General features: G+C 37.1%; 1 protein-coding gene across 1 annotated transcript in view; it reads left to right on the forward strand.

Annotated features, from left to right (window-relative positions):
• Nucleotides 1–4,182: 4,182 nt before the first annotated feature.
• LOC117342096 (chitinase-like protein PB1E7.04c) overlaps nt 4,183–25,642 on the forward strand; it is a 33,390-nt gene continuing 11,930 nt past the window's right edge. Inside the window, exon 1 of the mRNA XM_033904089.1 lies at nt 4,183–4,438. Within this exon, the coding sequence (XP_033759980.1) occupies nt 4,406–4,438 (33 nt within the window). The 5' untranslated portion in view covers nt 4,183–4,405. The remainder of the gene's footprint in view (nt 4,439–25,642) is intronic.

Genomic DNA, 25,642 nt, shown 5'->3' on the forward strand with positions numbered 1-25,642 from the left:
ACAGAAGGGATGTAAATTGGGGTGTTCATTAGTAGTGAGGACAGAAGGGGTGTATATTGGAGTGTTCATAAGAAGTGGGGACAGAAGGGATGTAAATTGGGGTGTTCATTAGTAGTGAGGACAGAAGAGCTGTATATTAGTGTGTTCATTAGTAGTGAGGACAGAAGGGATGTATATTGGGGTGTTCATTAGTAGTGAGGACAGAAGGGATGTAAATTGGGGTGTTGATACTTAGTGAGGACAGAAGGTATGTATATTGGTGTGTTCATTAATAGTGGGGATAGAAGGGCTGTATATTGGGGTGTTCATTAGTAGTGAGGACAGAAGGGTTGTATATTGGGGTGTTCATTAGTAGTGAGGACAGAAGGGATGTAAATTGGGGTGTTCATTAGTAGTGGGGACAGAAGGGATGTACATTGGGGTGTTCATTAGTAGTGAGGACAGAAAGGATGAAAATTGGTGTGTTCATTAGTAGTGGGGACAGAAGGGATGTAAATTGGGGTGTTCATTAGTAGTGAGGACAGAAGGGTGTATATTGGGGTGTTCATAAGTAGTGGGGACAGAAGGGATGTAAATTGGGGTGTTCATTAGTAGTGAGGACAGAAGGGATGTAAATTGGTGTGTTCATTAGTAGTGAGGACAGAAGGGCTGTAAATTGGGGTGTTCATTAGTAGTGAGGACAGAAGGAATGTATATTGGGGTGTTCATTAGTAGTGAGGACAGAAGGGCTGTAAATTGGGGGGTTCATTAGTAGTGAGGACAGAAGGGATGTAAATTGGTGTGTTCATTAGTAGTGAGGACAGAAGGGCTGTAAATTGGGGTGTTCATTAGTAGTGAGGACAGAGGGGATGCACATTGGGGTGTTCATTAGTAGTGGGGACAGAAGGGCTGTGAATTGGGGTGTTCATTAGTAGTGAGGACAGAAGGGATGTAAATTGGTGTGTTCATTAGTAGTGGGGACAGAAGGGATGTAAATTGGGGTGTTCATTAGTAGTGAGGACAGAAGGGGTGTATATTGGAGTGTTCATAAGTAGTGGGGACAGAAGGGATGTAAATTGGGGTGTTCATTAGTAGTGAGGACAGAAGAGCTGTATATTAGTGTGTTCATTAGTAGTGAGGACAGAAGGGATGTATATTGGGGTGTTCATTAGTAGTGAGGACAGAAGGGATGTAAATTGGGGTGTTGATAATTAGTGAGGACAGAAGGTATGTATATTGGTGTGTTCATTAGTAGTGGGGATAGAAGGGCTGTATATTGGGGTGTTCATTAGTAGTGAGGACAGAAGGGTTGTATATTGGGGTGTTCATTAGTAGTGAGGACAGAAGGGATGTAAATTGGGGTGTTCATTAGTAGTGGGGACAGAAGGGATGTACATTGGGGTGTTCATTAGTAGTGAGGACAGAAGGGATGAAAATTGGTGTGTTCATTAGTAGTGGGGACAGAAGGGATGTAAATTGGGGTGTTCATTAGTAGTGAGGACAGAAGGGTGTATATTGGGGTGTTCATAAGTAGTGGGGACAGAAGGGATGTAAATTGGGGTGTTCATTAGTAGTGAGGACAGAAGGGCTGTAAATTGGGGTGTTGATAAGTAGTGAGGACAGAAGGTATGTATATTGGTGTGTTCATTAGTAGTGGGGACAGAAGGGCTGTATATTGGGGTGTTCATTAGTAGTGAGGACAGAAGGGTTGTATATTGGGGTGTTCATTAGTAGTGAGGACAGAAGGGATGTAAATTGGGGTGTTGATTAGTAGTGGGGACAGAAGGGATGTACATTGGGGTGTTCATTAGTAGTGGGGACAGAAGGGCTGTAAATTGGGGTGTTCATCAGTAGTGGGGACAGAAGGGGTGTATATTGGGGTGTTCATTAGTAGTGAGGACAGAAGGGATGTATATTGGGGTGTTCATTAGTAGTGAGGACAGAAGGGCTGTAAATTGGGGTGTTCATTAGTAGTTGGGACAGAAGGTATGTAAATTTGGGTGTTCATTAGTAGTGAGGACAGAAGGGCTGTAAATTGGGGTGTTCATTAGTAGTGGGGACAGAAGGGCTGTATATTGAGGTGTTCATTAGTAGTGGGGACAGAAGGGATGTATATTGGGGTGTTCATTAGTAGTGGGGACAGAAGGGATGTATATTGGGGTGTTCATTAGTAGTGGGGACAGAAGGGCTGTAAATTGGTGTGTTCATTAGTAGTGGGGACAGAAGGGCTGTATATTGAGGTGTTCATTAGTAGTGGGGACAGAAGGGATGTATATTGGGGTGTTCATTAGTAGTGGGGACAGAAGGGATGTATATTGGGGTGTTCATTAGTAGTGGGGACAGAAGGGATGTATATTGGGGTGTGTATTAGTAGTGGGGACAGAAGCGCTGTATATTGAGGTGTTCATTAGTAGTGGGGACAGAAGGGATGTATATTGGGGTGTTCATTAGTAGTGGGGACAGAAGGGCTGTAAATTGGTGTGTTCATTAGTAGTGAGGACAGAAGGGCTGTATATTGAGGTGTTCATTAGTAGTGGGTACAGAAGGGATGTATATTGGGGTGTTCATTAGTAGTGGGGACAGAAGGGATGTATATTGGGGTGTTCATTAGTAGTGGGGACAGAAGGGCTGTATATTGGTGTGTTCATTAGTAGTGGGGACAGAAAGGCTGTAAATTGGTGTGTTCATTAGTAGTGAGGACAGAAGGGCTGTATATTGGTGTGTTCATTAGTAGTGACGACAGAAGGGATGTATATTGGGGTGTTCATTAGTAGTGGGGACAGAAGGGCTGTATATTGAGGTGTTCATTAGTAGTGGGGACAGAAGGGATGTATATTGGGGTGTTCATTAGTAGTGGGGACAGAAGGGATGTATATTGGGGTGTTCATTAGTAGTGGGGACAGAAGGGCTGTAAATTGGTGTGTTCATTAGTAGTGGGGACAGAAGGGCTGTATATTGAGGTGTTCATTAGTAGTGGGGACAGAAGGGATGTATATTGGGGTGTTCATTAGTAGTGGGGACAGAAGGGATGTATATTGGGGTGTTCATTAGTAGTGGGGACAGAAGGGCTGTAAATTGGTGTGTTCATTAGTAGTGGGGACAGAAGGGCTGTAAATTGGTGTGTTCATTAGTAGTGAGGACAGAAGAGCTGTAAATTGGGGTGTTCATTAGTAGTGAGGACAGAAGGGATGTATATTGGGGTGTTCATTAGTAGTGGGGACAGAAGGGATGTATATTGGGGTGTTCCTTAGTAGTGGGGACAGAAGGGCTGTAAATTGGTGTGTTCATTAGTAGTGAGGACAGAAGGGCTGTAAATTGGGGTGTTCATTAGTAGTGAGGACAGAAGGGCTGTAAATTGGGGTGTTCATTAGTATTGAGGACAGAAGGGCTGTATATTGAGGTGTTCATTAGTAGTGGGGACAGAAGGGCTGTATATTGGTGTGTCCATCAGTAGTGAGGACAGTAGGGATGTAAATTGGTGTGTTCATTAGTAGTGAGGACAGAAGGGCTGTAAATTGGTGTGTTCATTAGTAGTGGGGACAGAAGGGCTGTAAATTGGGTTGTTCATTAGTAGTGAGGACAGAAGGGCTGTAAATTGGGGTGTTCATTAGTATTGAGGACAGAAGGGCTGTATATTGAGGTGTTCATTAGTAGTAGGGACAGAAGGACTGTATATTGGTGTGTCCATCAGTAGTGAGGACAGTAGGGATGTAAATTGGTGTGTTCATTAGTAGTGATGACAGAAGGGATGTAAATTGGTGTGTTCATTAGTAGTGAGGACAGAAGGGCTGTAAATTGGGGTGTTCTTTAATAGTGACGACAGAACTGCTTTATATTGGGGTATTCACATTTTGGTAGGAATTATCATAACAATAACAACTCCAATTTCTTAATACACCCAACCTTTCACCGGTTTGGTTAATCAACTGATAATATAAAACTACTAACCCATTCAATGACGACAACAATTTTTGCTACTCCCATATTGTTGGTGATTTGTTTATCTGAATTTATAATAAGTGCACACAACAATGATTTCCAGCCTCTCCCTCTATCCGGATTCGTAGATATTTATATCCTCTATATATAAGAGCCAGGTAACATATTTGACAATTCATACACCTGTGACGACAGGAATAAGAAGGGCTGTCGGTCCCCTTACTACAAATTATTGTTTGTACATCCAACCTCGACAGGTGAGAGAAGGGATTTTCCTGTCACGCGCTTACTCAACCGGAACGATAAGGTGGCATATACACAGGTGGAGCGTAAAGTGAATTGAGAGACAGTGTAAGTATCTTTGTGGGATTCGTTAGGTGTTTTTTGTATTTATCATAATTGATAATATAACAGTGGCTAGCGGACTATAATCACCAGTGTATATATATATATATCCTAACACACACATCACAATCCCTCGTCAGAAATGGATTCCTGGAAGAAGAGATTTCATGGGAAGGTAAGTTTAATTCCATCGTGATGTTAAGTTAACGATCTGTCATTGTAGTTAATATACGTTAAATTACTTCTGTGTATTGGGTTATTATTGATGTAGCTAGCTATATACATTACTCAACTATTGTTATAGAATACCACATTTAACAATAGAATGATGTTATAACATAATTTTAACAATAGAATGATATTATAACATCATTAAACAATAGAGCGATGTTATAACATGATTCTAACAATATAATGATGTTATAACATAATTTAACAATAGAATGATATTATAACATAATTTTAACAATAGAATGATGTTATCACATAATTTAACAATAGAGTGATGTTAAAAAATGATTCTAACAATATAATGATGTTATAACATAATTTAACAATAGAGTGATGTTATAACATAATTTTAACAATAGAATGATATTATAACATCATTAAACAAAAGAGTGATGTTAAAACATGATTCTAACAATATAATGATGTTATAACATAATTTAACAATATAATGATGTTATAACATAATTTAACAATAGAGTGATGTTAAAACATAATTTAACAATAGAGTGATGTTATAACATAATTTAACAATATAATGATGTTATCACATAATTTAACAATAGAGTGATGTTATCATATAATTTAACAATAGAGTGATATTAAAAAATGATTCTAACAATAGAGTGATGTTATAACATAATTTAACAATAGAGTGATGTTATAACATAATTTAACAATAGAGTGATGTTATAACATAATTCTAACAATAGAGTGATGTTATCACATAATTTAACAATAGAGTGATGTTAAAACATGATTCTAACAATAGAGTGATGTTAAAACATGATTCTAACAATAGAGTGATGTTATGACATCATTTAACAATAGAGTGATGTTATAACATAATTTAACAATATAATGATGTTATGACATCATTAAACAATAGAGTGATGTTATAACATAATTTAACAATAGAGTGATGTATTCAAGTATTCAAAATAAAGTATGGCATGAATGGAACTAGCTCGTGTGATATACATGTAATAGACTATTTAATATATTCAATAAATAAGGTGACATGGCAGATTATTTTAAAACAACATAAGGTGGTTATTAATATAGCTTTATAATACACTCCATTGTCTCTGTACATAACCAAGTCGTTTGTGTCACCGCAGGAAGTATGATTCATATTAAAATTAGAACGAATGCTGCAATACAAATTATACATGGAAATGTGTGTTGGAGGTAAAGACATACGTGTCTTTCGAATGATTTCTAAAATGTGTACTGTACTTCACACACATCATATCTGGGTGGAAATCGCTATTACACTGCATTTGTATACCTAACCTGTCAAACCCAATTATTAGCCTTGGACAGCAATATGAATAGAAAATGTCGTGAAAACGATGGTATCTTAATTTATACATTTCTTCGGAGACACATTATTGATATTAGAATAAGGAATTCGTGTTAAATCTTACACCAAGTAGTCGCAATCAAAGCAGTCACTTATACAGAATGGTCCCATCTAACCCAAGTGGGTAACGATAAACGCTATATAGATGTTCTCCACTACCTGTTCAGGAACAATTTATATAGAAATCACGCTAGGTGTATGTGATCGCATCTTAAAACAGAATCAGTCAAGAGATAAGCTGAATATGTCGAAATAGTCGCGTCAACATGTTTATATGCGATATTGATGTCAACTTCAGATCCTCTGAAGACAAAGATATGTCTTTTCTTTAGCTTTCTACAGATCAATATGGAATCAGTTTGTGATTAGCGTTTCCAATGATCAAATTAAAGGACCTACCAATCTATCAGCATTGCTTTCAAAATCGGATAAATTCTAACCATGACACCTGATCACGATAAACATTGGAATCAGCCATGCCAAAGATTTGTAGAAACACTTAGTACAATGTAATATGTCCGGTATTATGACTAGTCTGGAAACCTGTGTGGTAGTCAGTTAATGACGGACCATTGTGGTGTGTAGATGTCTTCTGGTGGAATCGTCATAATGTTACCAATACATTATTCCTATATTATTATCTTTTGTATGTATATGATAGGTGTTAAACGATAAAAGCAGCAATAGTTACGATAATAATAATTAATGACAAAATATTTCATTTACATGTCATACAAATGTTACAATTGCTCAAATTATTCTCAGAAAATATTCTAATATAGCGAAAATGCCAATCCGCTAGTGGGTAATTGGCTCATTAGACGCGAATCATGCATGCTGCAGTATAGCATCATCACCAATCATGTAAAACATATTTTTGTACATTGTGAAAGTAGTCGCCTTCTCCTCATCGCTAAAATATGTATTTTGTAATATTTATTTGTAAAACATCACCATTCATTTCTAGTTATAGTCGTATTGGTATAGTATTATGAACGCTTAATTTGAGGCAGCCAATTAAATATGATCCAGCCCATCTAATATGTACCGTTAACATATCGCCATCTTTTAAACATTTTATAGAAAACAGCACATAAAAACTACTACTCAATCAATCTACCCTTTTAACAGTTATATACAATTGTAGTTCCATGACAGTTTCATTACTATTGCTCCTCGTTGCTGTCTCCAATAAAGTGCTTCTTAAATAATCGTAAGATATCGGTATATAAATAACCATGAGGCGAATGCCATCCTCAATAGAATCTAAATTATTGAAGTGACAAATCCTTATAAGGGGGTATTTGTGAATGTGTACTGAACAGTTTCAACATTTAATTACCAAAAATCTCGTACCTAGGCTATAAATAGATATAGACATCGACCCTAGGCGTAATAATAGAAACTGACACCATTCAGATGTATCGGTCTACCAAGTGGTATGTTGAAGGATCTGAATGAGCATCAGTATTCCGCCCGCAGTCACAAATTCCCTCGTACACAATAGCAGTTACTAAAATACTGAGCTTTTAACATGCTTCGCTAGCACTAGAGAGGCAACCTGCACTGATCCAATATTTTATGGTTGTTCTCTACATATTGACAATAACAGCGAGATGGCCTCAACATCGAAATCCAATTACGGATGTGTATAGAGTCATTTTACGTCTTGTGTCACGTTTTTTAGTAAATGTTTAGCGAACAGCGTGGAAACCACCCTCCACTGTTAACGAAATATTCTTGGTTATTTTGATTAGAAATAACCATTTTTCAAATTCTATTTTATCAACGCACTCAAACTATGATACACCAATGTTATGTATCCCAGCATTAAAAAATGTAAACTTTATTTTTTTTGCATCAATTGCGAAACAAGTTATATCAGCTTATAATAATCACGCTTTTTGGCCCGAATGGAAGCGATTGAGGGGTCTTACTGTGGGAAAAACCGGATTACCCAGGGAAAACCCACGTGGTCGGGCAGGTTACCCCATACCTTTTCACGTCCGATCGGGGAATCGAACTCCCGGCCGCCTAGGTGAAAGCAAGTGTGTTACCACTGTGCCACCCGACCACCCAAAAACACTTCTTTAAAGGTCTACATGTAAACCAATCAGTTTTTTAGTCCGCAATAGTCAGATACGTTATAAAAATCGCCGTCGACCGTCATCTGTCCCTCTGTCGCCTGTCCATAAACAATCCTTATTATCGCTATTCCTCAGAAAGTTCTTATGAATCTTTCTCAAATTGCATAAGTTGGGGCCTGTTGTATTAAATTTTATAATCCTTCTGTTCCTTTTTGTTTTAAAATGATTAACAAAAGAAGGGAAAAGTGAGAAAACATCAGTGTAACAAAGATTAGATGCAGGTTATTCGAGTGTGAGCGTCAGCATCCCTTTCTCTTGTTACAGATATCACGTGACCGTAATTTTTTTTAATTTTAATGATTCAGAAATATAATGCCAGACAATATTGCAGATATGACGTTCCAGCAATCACTCAGCATTAAATACTGACCCTACACAAGACATCTAGCTGTCAGAATGTCCAAGTCTGGCTTCAAGGCCAGAGGAAACTCGGTCTATGAAAACTAGTGCCCTCTGTCTGACACTGGAAATGGTCTTCGTGCTTTCCCAGTTTTGCAGGGCTATCTAAAATATACCCTTTGAGAGCAACCTTCCTCTTCTGATTTCTTGATGAATGTCCTTTGATTTGAGTTCTATCTTGGTTACTGTTGCTATGTCACGGTTGATACTCTCCTCGTTCCCGTTGGTGTCTGTTGTATCTTGGTTACTGTTGCTATGTTACTGTTCATACTCTCCTCGTTCCCGTTGTTGTTTGTTGTATCTTGGTTACTGTTGCTATGTTACTGTTCATACTCTCCTCGTTCCCGTTGTTGTTTGTTGTATCTTGGTTACTGTTGCTATGTTACTGTTCATACTCTCCTCGTTCCCGTTGTTGTTTGTTGTATCTTGGTTACTGTTCCTATGTTACGGTTGATACTCTCCTCGTTCCCCTTGTTGTTTGTTGTATCTTGGTTACTGTTGCTATGTTACTGTTCATACTCTCCTCGTTCCCGTTGTTGTTTGTTGTATCTTGGTTACTGTTGCTATGTTACGGTTGATACTCTCCTCGTTCCCGTTGTTGTTTGTTGTATCTTGGCTACTGTTGCTATGTCACGGTTGATACTCTCCTCGTTCCCCTTGTTGTTTGTTGTATCTTGGTTACTGTTGCTATGTTACTGTTCATACTCTCCTCGTTCCCGTTGTTGTTTGTTGTATCTTGGTTACTGTTGCTATGTTACGGTTCATACTCTCCTCGTTCCCGTTGTTGTTTGTTGTATCTTGGTTACTGTTGCTATGTTACGGTTCATACTCTCCTCGTTCCCGTTGTTGTTTGTTGTATCTTGGTTACTGTTGCTATGTTACTGTTCATACTCTCCTCGTTCCCGTTGTTGTTTGTTGTATCTTGGTTACTCTTGCTATGTTACGGTTCATACTCTCCTCGTTCCCGTTGTTTTGGTAGATTGTCTCGGCTGTGACGTTGCTCGGACGTTGGCGTACTTATTGTCGATTTCGACTTTGTTCTACTTTTTAGGGCGTTGATATGACATAGGAGAGACCGTGCTACCACGAATCCACAAACAAAGTTTGCTGTGTCGGGTCAATGTAATACTTACTGATAGTGTGTTAGTGACGTATCAAGATGCACACAAAAGATAGACTTAGATAGAGATCTCCGATACATACTACCAACATTGTCAATAAATGTCAAGGTAGCTTGACATAATTTGGACTGATTCAGTGATCAAAAAATAAAAAAAAAAAAAACATGCCGCGCCAGTTCACGGATCATGCGATACACAATGGCTGTAAACGACATTGTTCGATGTGCCCGAAGTGACAGAATATATTATGTTTCCCAAACGAATATTTACATGGACTTAACAGTACATGAATTATATACATGTATAAGGATAAACAGTGAATTTATTATATATAAGGATAAAAATTAAATGTCGTATAAGATTAACGAAACACATTTACATATTAATGTTGCATATTTTTTTTATATATCAAATAATTCGAGTGAAGACACATGTTCACTGCTATATAAAAGGCATTTTATTTTTAGCAGGAGAAACAATGGCAATGGAGGTCACATCCTGATTGGATCATTAAATACTGACACTTATAGGGTTTTAATCGATACACACAGTTTATACAGAGTGGTTATAATTATTTTTCAAAAGAATCGTTAAACATGTATATTTTTCTATACGGCATATAGCGACAAGTCGAAAACTAAAAAGGATATAAAAATATGATTCATATACGTGTATATATATATATATAGTTATAAATCATAAAAAGTATGTCCTGACAGGACCTAAAATCAGTCAGCTGATTGTCCTCGCGCTCCGGACATCCTAATTGATATGTGTACGACTTACGGATCTTGTTATAGGTGATGGATGACTCGTGTTTGGTCGACTGTCGAGACGGTCACTTTTTGTTGGTAATTGGTGAGGTTATCGTATCCGGGAGATTGTCGGGACGGTCACTTTTTGTTGGTTATTGGTGAGGCTATCGTGTCCGGGAGATTGTCGGGACGGTCACTTTTTGTTGCTAATTGGTGAGGTTATCGTGTCCGGGAGATTGTCGGGACGGTCACTTTTTGTTGGTAATTGGTGAGGTTATCGTGTCCGGGAGATTGTCGGGACGGTCACTTTTTGTTGGTAATTGGTGAGGTAATCATGTCTGGAAGATTGTCGGGACGGTCACTTTTTGTTGGTAATTGGTGAGGTTATCGTGTCCGGGAGACTGTCGTGATGGTCACTTTTTGTTGGTAATTGGTGAGGTTATCGTGTCCGGGAGATTGTCGGGACGGTCACTTTTGTTGGTAGTTGGTGAGGTTATCGTGTCCGGGAGATTGTCGGGACGGTCACTTTTTGTTGGTAATTGGTGAGGTTATGGTGTCCGGGAGATTGTCGGGACGGTCACTTTTGTTGGTAGTTGGTGAGGTTATCGTGTCCGGGAGACTGTCGAGACGGTCACTTTTTGTTGGTAATTGGTGAGGTTATGGTGTCCGGGAGATTGTCGGGACGGTCACTTTTTGTTGGTAATTGGTGAGGTTATCGTGTCCGGGAGATTGTCGGGACGGTCACTTTTTGTTGGTAATTGGTGAGGTTATCGTGTCCGGGAGATTGTCGGGACGGTCACTTTTTGTTGGTAATTGGTGAGGTTATCGTGTCCGGAAATTGTCGGGACGGTCACTTTTTGTTGGTAATTGGTGAGGTTATGGTGTCCGGGAGATTGTCGGGACGGTCACTTTTGTTGGTAGTTGGTGAGGTTATCGTGTCCGGGAGACTGTCGAGACGGTCACTTTTTGTTGGTAATTGGTGAGGTTATGGTGTCCGGGAGATTGTCGGGACGGTCACTTTTTGTTGGTAATTGGTGAGGTTATCGTGTCCGGGAGATTGTCGGGACGGTCACTTTTTGTTGGTAATTGGTGAGGTTATCGTGTCCGGGAGATTGTCGGGACGGTCACTTTTTGTTGGTAATTGGTGAGGTTATCGTGTCCGGAGATTGTCGGGACGGTCACTTTTTGTTGGTAATTGGTGAGGTTATCGTGTCCGGGAGATTGTCGGGACGGTCACTTTTTGTTGGTAATTGGTGAGGTTATCGTGTCCGGAGACTGTCGGGACGGTCACTTTTTGTTGGTAATTGGTGAGGTTATGGTGTCCGGGAGATTGTCGGGACGGTCACTTTTTGTTGGTAATTGGTGAGGTCCGGGAGACTGTCGGGACGTCACTTTCTGTTGGTAATTGGTGAGGTCATGGTGTCCGGGAGATTGTGTTCCCGTTAGTATCGCACATGTAGCTTAATACAGATACAGAAAACACGTATGTTGTACTTTAAAGGGGACAATTAACCTATACATACATTTAACTTAAATCAATAAATATGTTTGTTGCACTGTTTTAATCATAAGTAATAACATAAAAAATTAAGAAATTTGATGGCAATATACATTTAAGCATTGATGTCATTTTTTTTTTAGTTTCATCGGGGTATGAAACACATTTTGTTTGCAAACTGTATGAATCCGCTTAGCGGATTCTTACAGAAGTTTGCAAACAAAATTTGTTTCATAAACTAAAAAAAATTGACATCAACGCTGATAATTAATTTTTGAAAATGATTTTTCTAATTTAAAACACGTTTTATGTATAATTTTACTGGTTTTAAATGGGATTCTTTTTCTCAAATCAATACACAACGTCAATTGTCGTATTGTGACGTCACATTTTTCGCGCCATTCTCGGAATTTCTTTCATAGAAGAATGCAAAGAATTTTTCGACCAATCACATTTGAATATTTACCATGAAAACAAAGAAAAATTAATTATAGAAGAATGAAAAGGATTTTTCGACCAATCACATTTAAGTATTTGCCATGAAAACAAAGAAAAATTAATTATACAAACATACGTACGATATATAGCGGTTCAATAATATACGTAAGATAATGATAATATCTAAACTCTTTATAATACGTATAAACATGCACCTCCCAATTGATAACTATGATAGAGATAAAAGTATGAAGAATTCAATAAAAATACCATTTAAGTCGACTTAACATCTGTCATTTTCCGTATGTCTAATATATACGTGTGTCTAATAAAACAAGATTATATATATATAATGTACGATGAATATTGGTTCCTGTAATTGACGTAGTTAGATAGAAGTACATCGTAACCATAGCAAGAAGTTCACTGTTCGTATAAGTATCCACATGACTCCATACACCTGAGAGACAAGTCTATAAAAACTAAACCACAAATCTACATCTGTGTAGATCTGATGGTTGGTACGTGGATTAGGGTTCATTGTGTCCAATAAACCTGTCAACATACAAGTACATGTTCAACTTATAAACGACGGAAAGTTTCTGAGATTCCACGTTTCACTATAATATAAACAAGCCTGACTCATACAAATAGTACACATTTTAGGTCTATGTATCTTATATACTGGACGGCGATGTATTTTTTTTTTTATAAAATGTGCGTGCATAACATTCAGTTGTAGTGCCTTATGCATACATTCAATCATCCAAATCGCGAAAATCATACGCAATGCCTTAAACATGCGTCATGCTGTTGATGACCAGGTACACCAAGGTTCATATCAGGTTTATCTAAACATTACTTATGTATACGTGCGTTAAGTATGAAAAATGTCTAGTAAGAGTAAATATGTTTTTAAAATGGGTGTGGTGGTGTAATTTATAAATGTAGGTTAGATCCTGAGTGTGAAAACTAAATCATAACTTACCTTAAACATGTCTGCCAGGGTACCCATCGTCGCGTATAGATTTCACACTTTTTACCATTGTGTTCTATTGTGTTAAGTGCATTTCGTCATGGGCAATGTATTAATTTTGTTTTCTAGTGTTGTGACAATTTGTTTCAACTTATTATTGTTTTCACAGGCTGTATATATTTTGTTCTGTTTACTGAAGTGTGAGATAGTCAAAGTGTGTCTGAGATACCACAACACCATCATATGTCGAGCCCAGGGTGGGACTCGGATGTAAATTGATGGTGAAGATGAAAGATACGCGAGGTGGGCGTGTCCATTAAAGGTGTAAAATATAGCGTATCCCAAAACATACTGATGTCACCAGGTAGCTCCATATCACTACACATGGGCTGTATTGTATAATGGTCCATCGGTTTGGGTGGTACCTTAAAAACCGTACTTCAATTGAATGTGTTCATACAGGTTTTATCATAAAGGCGATGGTGATATATTTTGTAAAGAAATCATTCTTTATTTAATAATTATTGTTGAAGTAATCTTTGCCGCTATTGGTGTTTAAGTGGCCATTTTGTACTGTCTGAACACACCCATACGAGTAGACTAACCTGTTTGATGGGTATTCACGTAAACAGGTGTCCATCGTTATAAATTTTGACAATTATTTACACTGGCAGGAAATTTAAATAAATTCCTGGAACTCGTTTTACGTGTCATCAATCGCATCGAATTAAGTAATCAGAGATCTCGCACTGTACGAGATGTTACGACATAACGACTTCAATCGTTAAAAGTAGCGATGTATAGGATGGATGTCATCCTTTACCTGAAGTAAAGGTAGCGGCTGTTGTAATGACGTTGTTAAATGTTGCCCCGCCTCACCTCAGACGGAGATAATCGAATGGTTTATTTTAGGAATGCTGAATGTTAATTTAGGATAAAATGAATGTCGTTTTAAATGTTTATAACTCTTAATGATACATAAGAATGATGTACAATGTACAAAACGGATATTCTCTGTCTACATACAAATACGATGTGTCACCTGTTGAAGGATGATTTCGAGTCACAGGTGTGCAGGTAACATGTGTTATAACGATTACATATTGTCTGTGTGGTGTGTCCGGGGGTTGTTCAACAAGTGCACCGACACTGCGTCAGTGAAAGTTAACATGTGGATAGTTTGATCTTGGTGACACGTGATGTGACACACCGGAAGTCATTTAAAACAACAAATTGCTGGGAGCTCTATATGATTTCAAGTGCATCATATTGTCATTGCATAATCACGATCTTCGTACAAATGATTCATTCAAAGTTAATTGAAGTCAAAGTCAAAGTAAATACACGGATTACGTGATGTCAAGGTGTTATTTTGTATGACGCTGTTGGATCATATATATATATATATATTATATATATATATAATTCCTTTGTGTTATATCACCTTTAACAATGCAGGTAGTTGTTGTAATGACAAAGGTCAGAAGGTCAGTTATTTACAATGAGGTACCGATCTTGTGGTTATACACAAGTAGTACTTTCAATAATTTTGATGATAATTTGTACTGAAATTAAACACTGTAGCCGACAAACAGCAACATTAACGGTTAACTTATAAATCACTTTAATTGTGGTTTCACATCAATGGTCTTGAGACAAAGCACAAACCGATTTAATTTGACTGCAGGCCTCACGACCCAAGAGTAAATCTTACATAAATACATAAGAATGATGGGAAACAATCAGAAAAAGCGGACTACGAGTTAAAGAAAGACAGCTCTAATCTTTTTGTTTCAAAAACAATTTGCCGAGACGGCATAATTCCTACGTTGACTACAAATTAACATATATCACTCTTATCTCTTTAGATTCTTTATAAATGCAGAAAGCTCTTCCTAAAAAGAAAGTATTCTTATTACTTATTAGCCTTTCAAATGCGAAATTATAAATATAACTTGTTTATCGGGTTGCTTCCTTTGATCTTAAGGTCTTGGTTATGTACAGCTCTGTTGAATATGTAGGTCATTTACATATAGAATGGTCAAAGATACAGCCAAAGCGTCTGTGACCACCGATACGTAAAAAAAGAACAAGACAAATGTCCATCAGAGAAATTAGCAACGGTCCTCTTTGGTTACACCTACTGGTCATTTCTGACAGTTATGTCCACTAAATGTAACACCACTGTCCACATGTGACATGCAATTGACCACATATTTAAAGCAAAGGTGAGTTATATGAGAACGTGCCCGTTTGGTCAGAATCCAAGGTCATATAAGGTTATGTGAACAAGCTGTCCCTTGGGGAAGTCGGCGCGTTCGACCAAGACGTTCTGTCAGCATTTATAACCAATAAATTTCCTCTCGACATTTATTAATTAGAGATTTTTCAATTAATTTTTATCGAAATTAAGTATTGTCTATTTCTGCTAAACACCAACTGAACTATGCTAGTAGGTTTTTTTTGTCAACTGATCCTTCATTTTTATCCAGTTTTCATATAAAATATTATAATGCCAATATACATGTATCCGCATATAAAATTATGTTCGAAAACCATGTGGGGCAGTTGCCTGGTACTGACCGGAGGTCAGTGGTTTTCCCCCGGGTACTCCGGCTTTCCTCCACCTCCAAAACCTGGCACATCCTTAAATGACCCTGACTGTTAATAGGACGTTGAACAAAATAATCCAAACCAAACCAAACATAAAATTAAAAATCCTTGATGGTGTGTAGACATTCATGAAGGTAAAAAAAAAAAATCCAAAAATTAAGATAATTTATACTGATACAGAAATATAGTGTACGATAATTTCTGTTCTTTTGGAAAGGTGACAGATACAAGGAAAATAAATCGATAGAGAACAACAAAGAAATCCTGTATCTAAGGGGAATGTAAATATGTTCGTATGTTGAAGAAAAAACTAAGGTTTCCGAATATATGGACACTCCCTGTGCAACCATGTCACCCATAAGTCAAACTAATACAGAGTCAGGCCGAACTCACACAAGGATCCTTGTGTCAGCACGCGACGGGCCCGTAGGCGGCATTGTCTGTCGTGAATATTAATTACAGGTGAGACCGGGGACTTTGATGTTGGATACTAATGAGACACTCACTGTCGGTTTGTACATAGAAACTAACCTGTAGTAAACGGGGCCATGTTCTCATTAATGAAGGACGATAAAATCACAATTAGTAAGTTATATTGTTTTATTTCAGCTCTTTAGCATTCAAACAGAACTTTAGGTGTTCAGATTTGATAAAGTTTTACAACTTATCACAATAACACAAGATATGACACGATATCTACATCCACGACCACATCGACATACACTAAAACGACCAACATTCGGAGATAATTGGAATTCCTACATTTTGTGTAGGCAAAGTGAAAAGGGCTCGGTAGGATATACACGCAATGATCTCACTGGCCTTCCAAGAAAACAAGGTCACTCGTATTGGTATCAGTAAACTCCATCAACAAATGTTTTATCGTGCGGTCAAATGGTCAATGCCTTACTTTTATCTTCTATAACTTTCATTCTATTTACTGATTTTAAGAATTTAGATACATTCTTTTTATCGATACGTTATCACCAAGGTAACACACAGTCCTCTTACACAGTCACATCAAACACTTACTCCCAGCTGACGTCGTGTCTTGGTCAGAGTCTAGACTGCTTTAAAAAGAAAAAAAAAAGAAAATTGTTGGTCAGTTCCAAAACTTAATGATAGACGTGTGAATATTGTTTAACTATGGACAATACAAAGAACGAACTGTAGAGAGATTCAGCTACTGTAATCTAGATATGTACATGTATCTGGAGACTTTTTGTCGTAGGACCAAGTTGGTGTCGACTGGTGTCGCTGGGTGTCGGTGTCGACTGGTGTCGACTGGTGTCGACTGGGTGTCGTGTCGACTGGTGTCGGTGTCGACTGGGTGTCGGTGTCGGTGTCGACTGGGTGTGTCTTGATCGTGAACATCCCTGACTATCTCTACGGACGATCTCCGTGGGAATTACCACAACCTAACAACAAACTTAGATTTAGAAGTGTCTCTAGGACCTGTTGACATACCCGTGTCCACGAAGGCGTAGTCAAACCAGTCACAACTGCGTTGCTGCGATAAAGATAGATTGAATTTCACATTATCACTGTCGATAAATCATTATTCGATGATAAATGAAAACGAATTTTACTTTGACAGAGGTTATCCTTCAAAAAGTCGACGAGAATTGATTTTATTTAATAAAGGGACACAGGAATCTTGCTATCCATCCTTTCGTATATTTAATTAATAAAAATATTGATGGCTGTGACATTTATTGACAATTGACGGCTATGCATATCACGGGACACGTGCCTTTGTAGATGACGCAGTGTTTCCGTAATACACCCCTTAATTTACATGGAAATTAGCATAATAAATTACACCACAATGAAAAGAGAAGAAAAAGGAGAAAAAAACTCACCAACAAAATCACCTGTTGTTAAACTGGTTTTAGAGTATCCGTATTGTTACTTGGCGTTTGTTGTTCGTTCAACGAAACTTGTCAAATAACGAAAAAAAGTTGTTCTAATGAAAAGGGTAAAATAAGTGAGCCGACAGGTAAGTTTGGTGTATGATCACTCCTTAGGCAAAAATAGTTAAAACAAAGGTCAGAAATAGGTCATTAACAAAAATTATGTCTGTAGAATTCTGAACAAGATCGAGTTTCAGCTCGATGATTCAGATGATATAAAACCTGTTATGGATGTTCACGCTCGTCAATCTTACCCATTAAAAATACACTACATCAACCAGGTATCGTCAATGGTGACCTCTGAAATCCGACCATGTCACGTCTTGCTGGTCTGGTCCAAATGGTTTATCTAAGGGAAGTAACTCGTACATTGTGAATAGAACCTAAACTTTTTATCGTTGTGCTATGAGAGAAAGTGTATTTTGAATAATAACTGTCATTATTTAATGCGCTTCAAAATAAAATGATACATTATACACACAGGAGTTATTCTTTGATGTCTTTTTAAAATAAAGATAAAATGTTTTGCTTTTCCTATTAGATTGTTCTTAGTATGTCATGCACACCAACGTTTGATATCTGATATACACATATGTTGATATAACAGTTGATATATCTAATTTTCAAACGCTACTCATAGTTTCAATAAACGTTATGGATCACAATAAGTGTCATAAATTGACAAGTCTTGGCGATATAACCTATACTCCGTAGATAGAAGTCCTGTATCTGACGACTATTCCCGAGTCCTACAGGGATGTACATGTATTTCGGTTTTAACAATAAAATTAATTTTAAAACGTTAATCTATTTTATAACCAGTTACTGAGTGTATAAAAGTAGTTACTACCACAGGAAATTTATAAACCAAGGGGAAATGACGTTTTATGTAATAAGTGATTAACTATTTTAAGTGTTTTACTGTTTTAAGTGTTTTACTATTTTAAGTGTTTTACTGTTTTAAGTGTTTTACTGTTTTAAGTGTTTTACTGTTTTAAGTGTTTTACTATTTTAAGTGTTTTACTGTTTTAAGTGTTTTACTGTTTTAAGTGTTTTACTGTTTTAAGTGTTTTACTGTTTTAAGTGTTACGATGTACAGCTTTTCTTGTTAAGATTGTTGTACATGTAAGTGCGTTTTTTAATTACTGTTTGTAACTGCTTTTCAGTGTATTCTTGTCCAATTTTATTTTCCTAGATTTTAATTAACTAGTTCTTGGTTAGGAGGTTAGGTCATCCTAACAGTTAATATCCTACAAGAACGATGTCCGCAGATTGCGGGCCACTTGCAGTGTCTTTTATAGTGTCATCACATTGGAATATCATAACTATACACGGTATATTGACAAGGATGTTGAGGCAAATGACATACGTTTTTATAGTGTCGACTCACTGGAATATCATACCTATATACGGTATATTGATACGGATGGTGGGGCCACTGACAGGTTTTTATTATAGTGTCAACACACTGGAATGTCATACATTTTTGTACCTATACACGGTAGCATAACAACCCACCATCATGTAATGACATCAAAGTGTTACGGATGAATTTGTCCTGACGTCAGCTTTAGAGATGAACGTCAGACCGGGAAGCCGGTACTAGTTCTATAGACTATGCTTTGTCTTGGTCTTGACACAGAACTAACGCATGTCTCGTGTCTTGTCTGGACAAAAATCAGTGTGGAAGGAAAAGTAATTGGATAATAGATAATAAAAAGATCCCCTAAGGTCAATAAGGGCAGCGAAGTTATTTTCTGTCCCCACGAGCATGGCACCAAAGGATATGTACAGGTATTCCTACATTGGTCGCTTCTAAGATATAGAGGGTAACTTGTCTAGATATCCAGTCAAGTGGGGTACGGATATAACCACCAGTGTAAGACGGGAATGGACGGGAAAACGGAATGGCTTTCTGATTAATCACAGCGCTGCAATATGTCTTATGATTTATGTACAGTAGATGTCAAGAAGGGTCTTGTATCAGATGACCCCGTATATTTTCACAACCGATCGGGGAATCGAACCCTTAGGTGAATAGCAAGTGTGTTACACGGTGTCACCCGACCATCATAAGGTAGGATTGCTGGTCTCTTTACACGCTGGCATGCTCGTTTTTTGTTTGTTTATTGTTTTGGTTAAAATCGCCAGGACATGCTGGTGTAATGTCTTCATTGTAAAATCTGTTGTTTAATGAACGGTACATATTGTACATTTAAGGACGCCATGTCCCCTACAGAAGGGACCTGGCTAAAAGACAGTGTTGCTGGGGTTTACAGATCACAAACACTTTATAGACTGGAGAGCCCGACACTTAACATCCTTATCAGTCATAACACAAATACTGTGCTTGACGGATCATCTCTAATTTATCATAATAGATCGGACTTTTATATAAAACGGAATGATCACGATGTTTCTCACCATTTTCTGCACCATTGCCAAGACATGATCAATGAGTTCGGGCCTCGCCCCATTTTTGAGCCAGCACACCTAGAAAATAGACACGAATAAATCAGATAATGTACACTGTTTGTGTGTACGGACTGTTTTAATGGTAACTTGACAATGATACATCTTTGTTTGTGTGAAACATTACTTTAAATCTAATGATGAAGATCGAGATTTGTGGGCGTGACGATCCTATGAATATTAATGACTTGCCCATTAAATGATGTTCCTTACACAATATTCTATTTGTTCAGAATAAGGAAGTGGAAAATCTAAACAGACATGGCGGTATCACAGTGATTGTAATGAGACGTCCGACATGTAGCCGATCACCTTGTAACCGAGTCCTAAGATTCCGTACATTTCATCCTATCATTGTAATACTCATTATATCGTTGTAATACTCATCATATCGTTGTAATACTCATCATATCATTGTAATACTCATCATATCATTGTAATACTCATCATATCATTGTATTGTGAGTCTTATGTATGGAAGGTGTGTTTATAATCTATCAATCAGAATACAGTACTATCACATTGCTCCAATGTCTGATGAAGGTGACACAATAGTTACCGAAACATCACACCTACGATCCTATCCTGGTTGTGATATACCATTGTCTATTACTGGTCATTTGTCTGGTCACACCTACGGTCCTATTCTGGTTGTGATATACCATTGTCTATTACTGGTCATTTGTCTGGTCACACCTACGGTCCTATTCTGGTTGTGATATACCATTGTCTATTACTGGTCATTTGTTTGGTCACACCTACGGTCCTATTCTGGTTGTGATATACCATTGTCTATTTACGGTCCTATTCTGGTTGTGATATACCATTGTCTAATCACATTTAATAATAATAGAACAGCTGTAATAATCAGAACACTCCATCATGGGGTCCAGATTCCTATCTATGTAGATACGATTCACTGTATGTTGTCAGTTTATAATACACATATACACAAAAACATGTGCTCTTGCATAAGTAATTGAAAATTGTAAATCATACGAGGTCAATGGTATGATATGCTCTTCATATTACATGTACCGATAAAATCGGGCGCCATCATAGAGCGAAAAACAGTTATTTTGTCGGGCTTTCGTTTGAAACAACCCCAGCATGATTCTACAGGTAAACTGACCTTTCTAGAAGGACGAGACAACAGGTAAAATGACCTTTCTAGAAGGACGAGACAACAGGTAAAATTACCTTTCTAGAAGGATTAGATAACTGTATGATGAAGTTATATATCCTTTAAGTATAATGCAATTGATAACTTAAGTTGAGCGTCAACCTTATTATCATTTGAGATTGTGGCTTAATTCTGATTTGACCTTGATTAGTATGGCGGGTGACCTAGATTTTATGGCGAATGAACTAGATTTTATGGCGGGTGACCTAGATTTGTATGGTGGGTGACCTAGATTAGTATGGCGGGTGACCTAGATTAGTATGGCGGGTGACCTAGATTTGTATGGTGGGTGACCGAGATTAGTATGGCGGGTGACCTAGATTTGTAAGTCGGGTGACCTAGTTTAGTATGGCTGGTGTCATCGATTTGACGTAGATTTGTATGGCGGGTGTCGTCGATTTGACCTAGATTAGTATGGCTGGTGTCGTCGATTTGACCTAGATTAGTATGGCTGGTGTCGTCGATTTGACCTAGATTAGTATGGCTGGTGTCGTCGATTTGACCTAGATTAGTATTGCGGGTGACCTAGATTAGTATGGCTGGTGGCTTCGATGAAGTAGAGGACACTTACTCTTCCGGATCACCTTGTCTCATTATACTTGGTCTTTTGTGGGAATCTTTATGCAAATCTTGTTTAAATGTTTCCCTTGTCTAATCGATTTTGAGTTTGAATGATGGCTTCGTTATTATTTAGATACCTCAAACTAGTTTGTTCGCCATGTCTCAGATTCCCCTTTTCGGTCGACACTTTAGTTACAGTTATTTAAACAAGTACGTGACCTTACCTGGTGTCTATATACATAATTAATGAGATATTAAACACTCATAAAATGCCTCCTCCCGAGAAAGAATTTCCAATCAAACGTCAGATCAGAAGCCACGTGAGTTTGTGTTACCAGGAAAACGACAGAACAAGGGGATGAAATATAAAGGGGAGATAACTCTTCTTTATGTGATATGTTTTTTCGAAGGTTAAGTAATATTTGTATTCTTTCTAAACCTAATATTTATCATAATATATCACTACAAGAAAGTTTATATGGTTCCTCTCAAAATGTTCAAAATTACCATATTTTGGTGAAATAAAAATGCTAAAAAAATTCTCTCTCTTGGAGGCAAAGTTTTCTCAACTAAAATAGCCCCTAAACATTGAATTTCTCCTCCTTATTTGAAATAATGACATTTTTGAAAAATTGCATTATTTCTCCAAAAAGACTAGATATCGAAAACATTAGCATGGAAAGTAATTTTTGCATCAAAGCAAATGTTGACGCACATATCAATCATGTCAATTTTCCTGACATTCGGTTCATTATTTTCTGCGTATAGTATCCCCTGTTCTCTCTAGAAGCTTGATTTTGTGATCAGTGGACACTTTAAACAATTTCACCTATTGGAATAAGTACCAATTTTTCTTTCTTCTTTGTCCCTTTTACTTAACAATGTTGATTCATGCTATACCATGACTTTTAATTTTATTTTTCTGATCCGTCAATACTAACGGAAAAAAAGTTTAGTTTTTGTCCTCATTTAAGTTTAGTGTTTTACATATACATGTGGATAATTAGCGCCATGGAGGCAATTTATCTAGTTAACTTCATGGCATTCCTATATTGTATAACCTTTATTGTATATCCTGGTTGTAAATTGCAGTAGTAGGTGATACAATACATTAATGATTTCGGTAACAATTGGTTTTACTAAGGACAACAGAACTTGTTTATAATATACCAACACCGTGCATTGTTTATGTCGTGTCCTGGAATTGGCAGAATAGATATTAAGGTCAGGTCTACAGGAAATGGTCAATGTTATCAATAAATCTGCGATATAATGATATGATTATTACTTGTGTCTTGTCGGTGTCCCCCGGGGCGGCTGTACAGGCATACATGACACCTATTTACATGTTCGATGTCAGGATTTTGGAGATCTGTGATAATGTCTGATCGATGTGTCATCATTTCCAGGAACATTTGTCAATGGTACGATTGACAGGTGTTTACAGTAGCATTGTTCAATACACATTGTTCTTTATTTTTAGCCTGTTTGTGGCGGCATGCTCTACTCAGTAATGTTTATTGTAACAGAGCAAAAAAATATCGTGAGTAGTATGATATTTTACAACGTTTATATTTAGATTACACACAATTTATACCAAATGTGTCATCTTTATTGAATGGTGGCAAATATCCCTATACTGAAACACTACTAAGAGGAAAATATTCGACACAATGAAATCAAGTGTATTGAAAAAAGTATATAAATACTAGAATTACCTCGAGTTTTAGTAATTATTTTACTATATTTTGTCTTGTTTCCAAATTATTATTTTAAATAATGTAAATGACTTGGGTGTCTGTAGAATCTGTGCATTGCTGATAGAAGACAGTGCCATACGTTGCTCTGTTGCTGTGTAAAATCTTCTGCCTATCAATGGTAGTAGTTTATATTTAAAGTACAATAAGTCCCATTATAACTAAAGTAGGTTGTGTCATGTGTAAAACAGAGAATTATAATATGATTATAGGTATAATACATTTATCTTCTACATCAATCGTATGTATCATCAAAGCTAAACAACGTAAGCCACTCACGGAGGCGAGGTATTGCGTTAGAAGATGATGGAAAGTTTAAAGATGGCTGTCTACAATTTCGTTGCATTTGATCTGTCAAAGATATGAGTAGATCACAGGACGTTCCAATCTAATTAATACATAATGACCTATTACGTGGACATATGGCTAGAGACCTGATGAACGAATGGCTAGGGAATGTGTTCTCACTGACCCTATTTGTATACTCACCCATATATTTATCTAAACACCTGCTATATTATGAAGTTTGATATTTTAAATGTATTCCGCTGTTCTCGAGGGAAGACTATAGTCACGAAAAGATAGCATGAAAACTAAATAATAATAATAAAAAAACAACAAAAAAACAACACAACAAATATCCAATGTGTGCTTCAAACGTTTGGCAAAAATAATATACATTTTTTTTGTTTATAGTAATATGTATGTGTTATCGTCAACTGTTTCCTTCGCTTTGAACAATTTAAATTGTAGTCTAAAATGCCACTACATTCGATACTAGGACAACGATATACATTCCATAAATATCTTACGAGAGCCGAACAATCACGTGATTTCGAGTTAAAGGGGTATTTCTGAGAAGTACATATGTAGCGAAGGTGTGAAGCATTATTTTGTAAGGAAGGCCAGAACGGGTGGATAAGATGATGAAACAATCACAAGTATCACGTGTAAACACATGCGGAAAATGCATTATAAGCCAATATATGTTATACGGAAGTTTCGACTAAATTCGGTTTAAATTAACGACATTTTGATGAGGTATCAAGCATAAGTACAACACCCTAATAGAATAACAAAAACGCTCACAGATAAAACGTGTCAGGTTTTATACTGGCGGTATTTGCAGGTATTACACGCTCCAATATCAATCTTGTATTAAAGTGATTGAAGCCATTTGTATGATTCGGGAATAGTTCAATGCCTATCAGGAAACACCATATGTATGTCTATGGGTAAAAAGTGGATACAGTCCAAACTACCGAAGTGTGTTTACAGTTCTTGAAAAGTGTTTCTACATCCCTTGATAGATTACAAAATTCAATAAACTATAAATATCACTGATACCTACATAATGTAGATCTAAGAATTGACAATAATTAAATATTGACGTGTCAACTTTGATGAATATACTATTACATATATTAAGGCATTGTTTAATGTAAATTAAATGATGTGTACATGTAATCCTAGATGTGTTTTGATTTAAATGATGTAGTTTACGTGGGAACTATGAGGCATGCGCTTGTTTTTGTTGATTTAAAATATGTCACTATTGTAATTTCATTTGAACAAACGTTAATGAATAGGGCGCCAGGCAAAACCTATATAAGCTCTCTATATATAACATTGGTATGATACATAGTGTCTCCCTGACACCACTAGACACGACAAACAAAAGGCTATACTTATGTCACACAATAGAAAAGTACTTTCATCTTATGGTCTGTCCTAACACAAGTATATTGAAATCAAAACCATATTGATCTAGACATTTAATATATTTGACATTAATTAAATACTAATTGAGTGATTGAGCTAGAACTACGACACGTGTAATCTCATGCATACACGTGTTAAATCAGTTTTACTGTTTAATGTTGTCTGGAGCTGACATTCAGAGGTTTCCAGAGTGATGTAATTTCCCCCTGAGGTTTTGCATAAAACCGCTA

The sequence above is a fragment of the Pecten maximus genome, chromosome 14 (assembly GCF_902652985.1).
Source record: "Pecten maximus chromosome 14, xPecMax1.1, whole genome shotgun sequence".
NCBI lineage: Eukaryota > Metazoa > Mollusca > Bivalvia > Pectinida > Pectinidae > Pecten > Pecten maximus.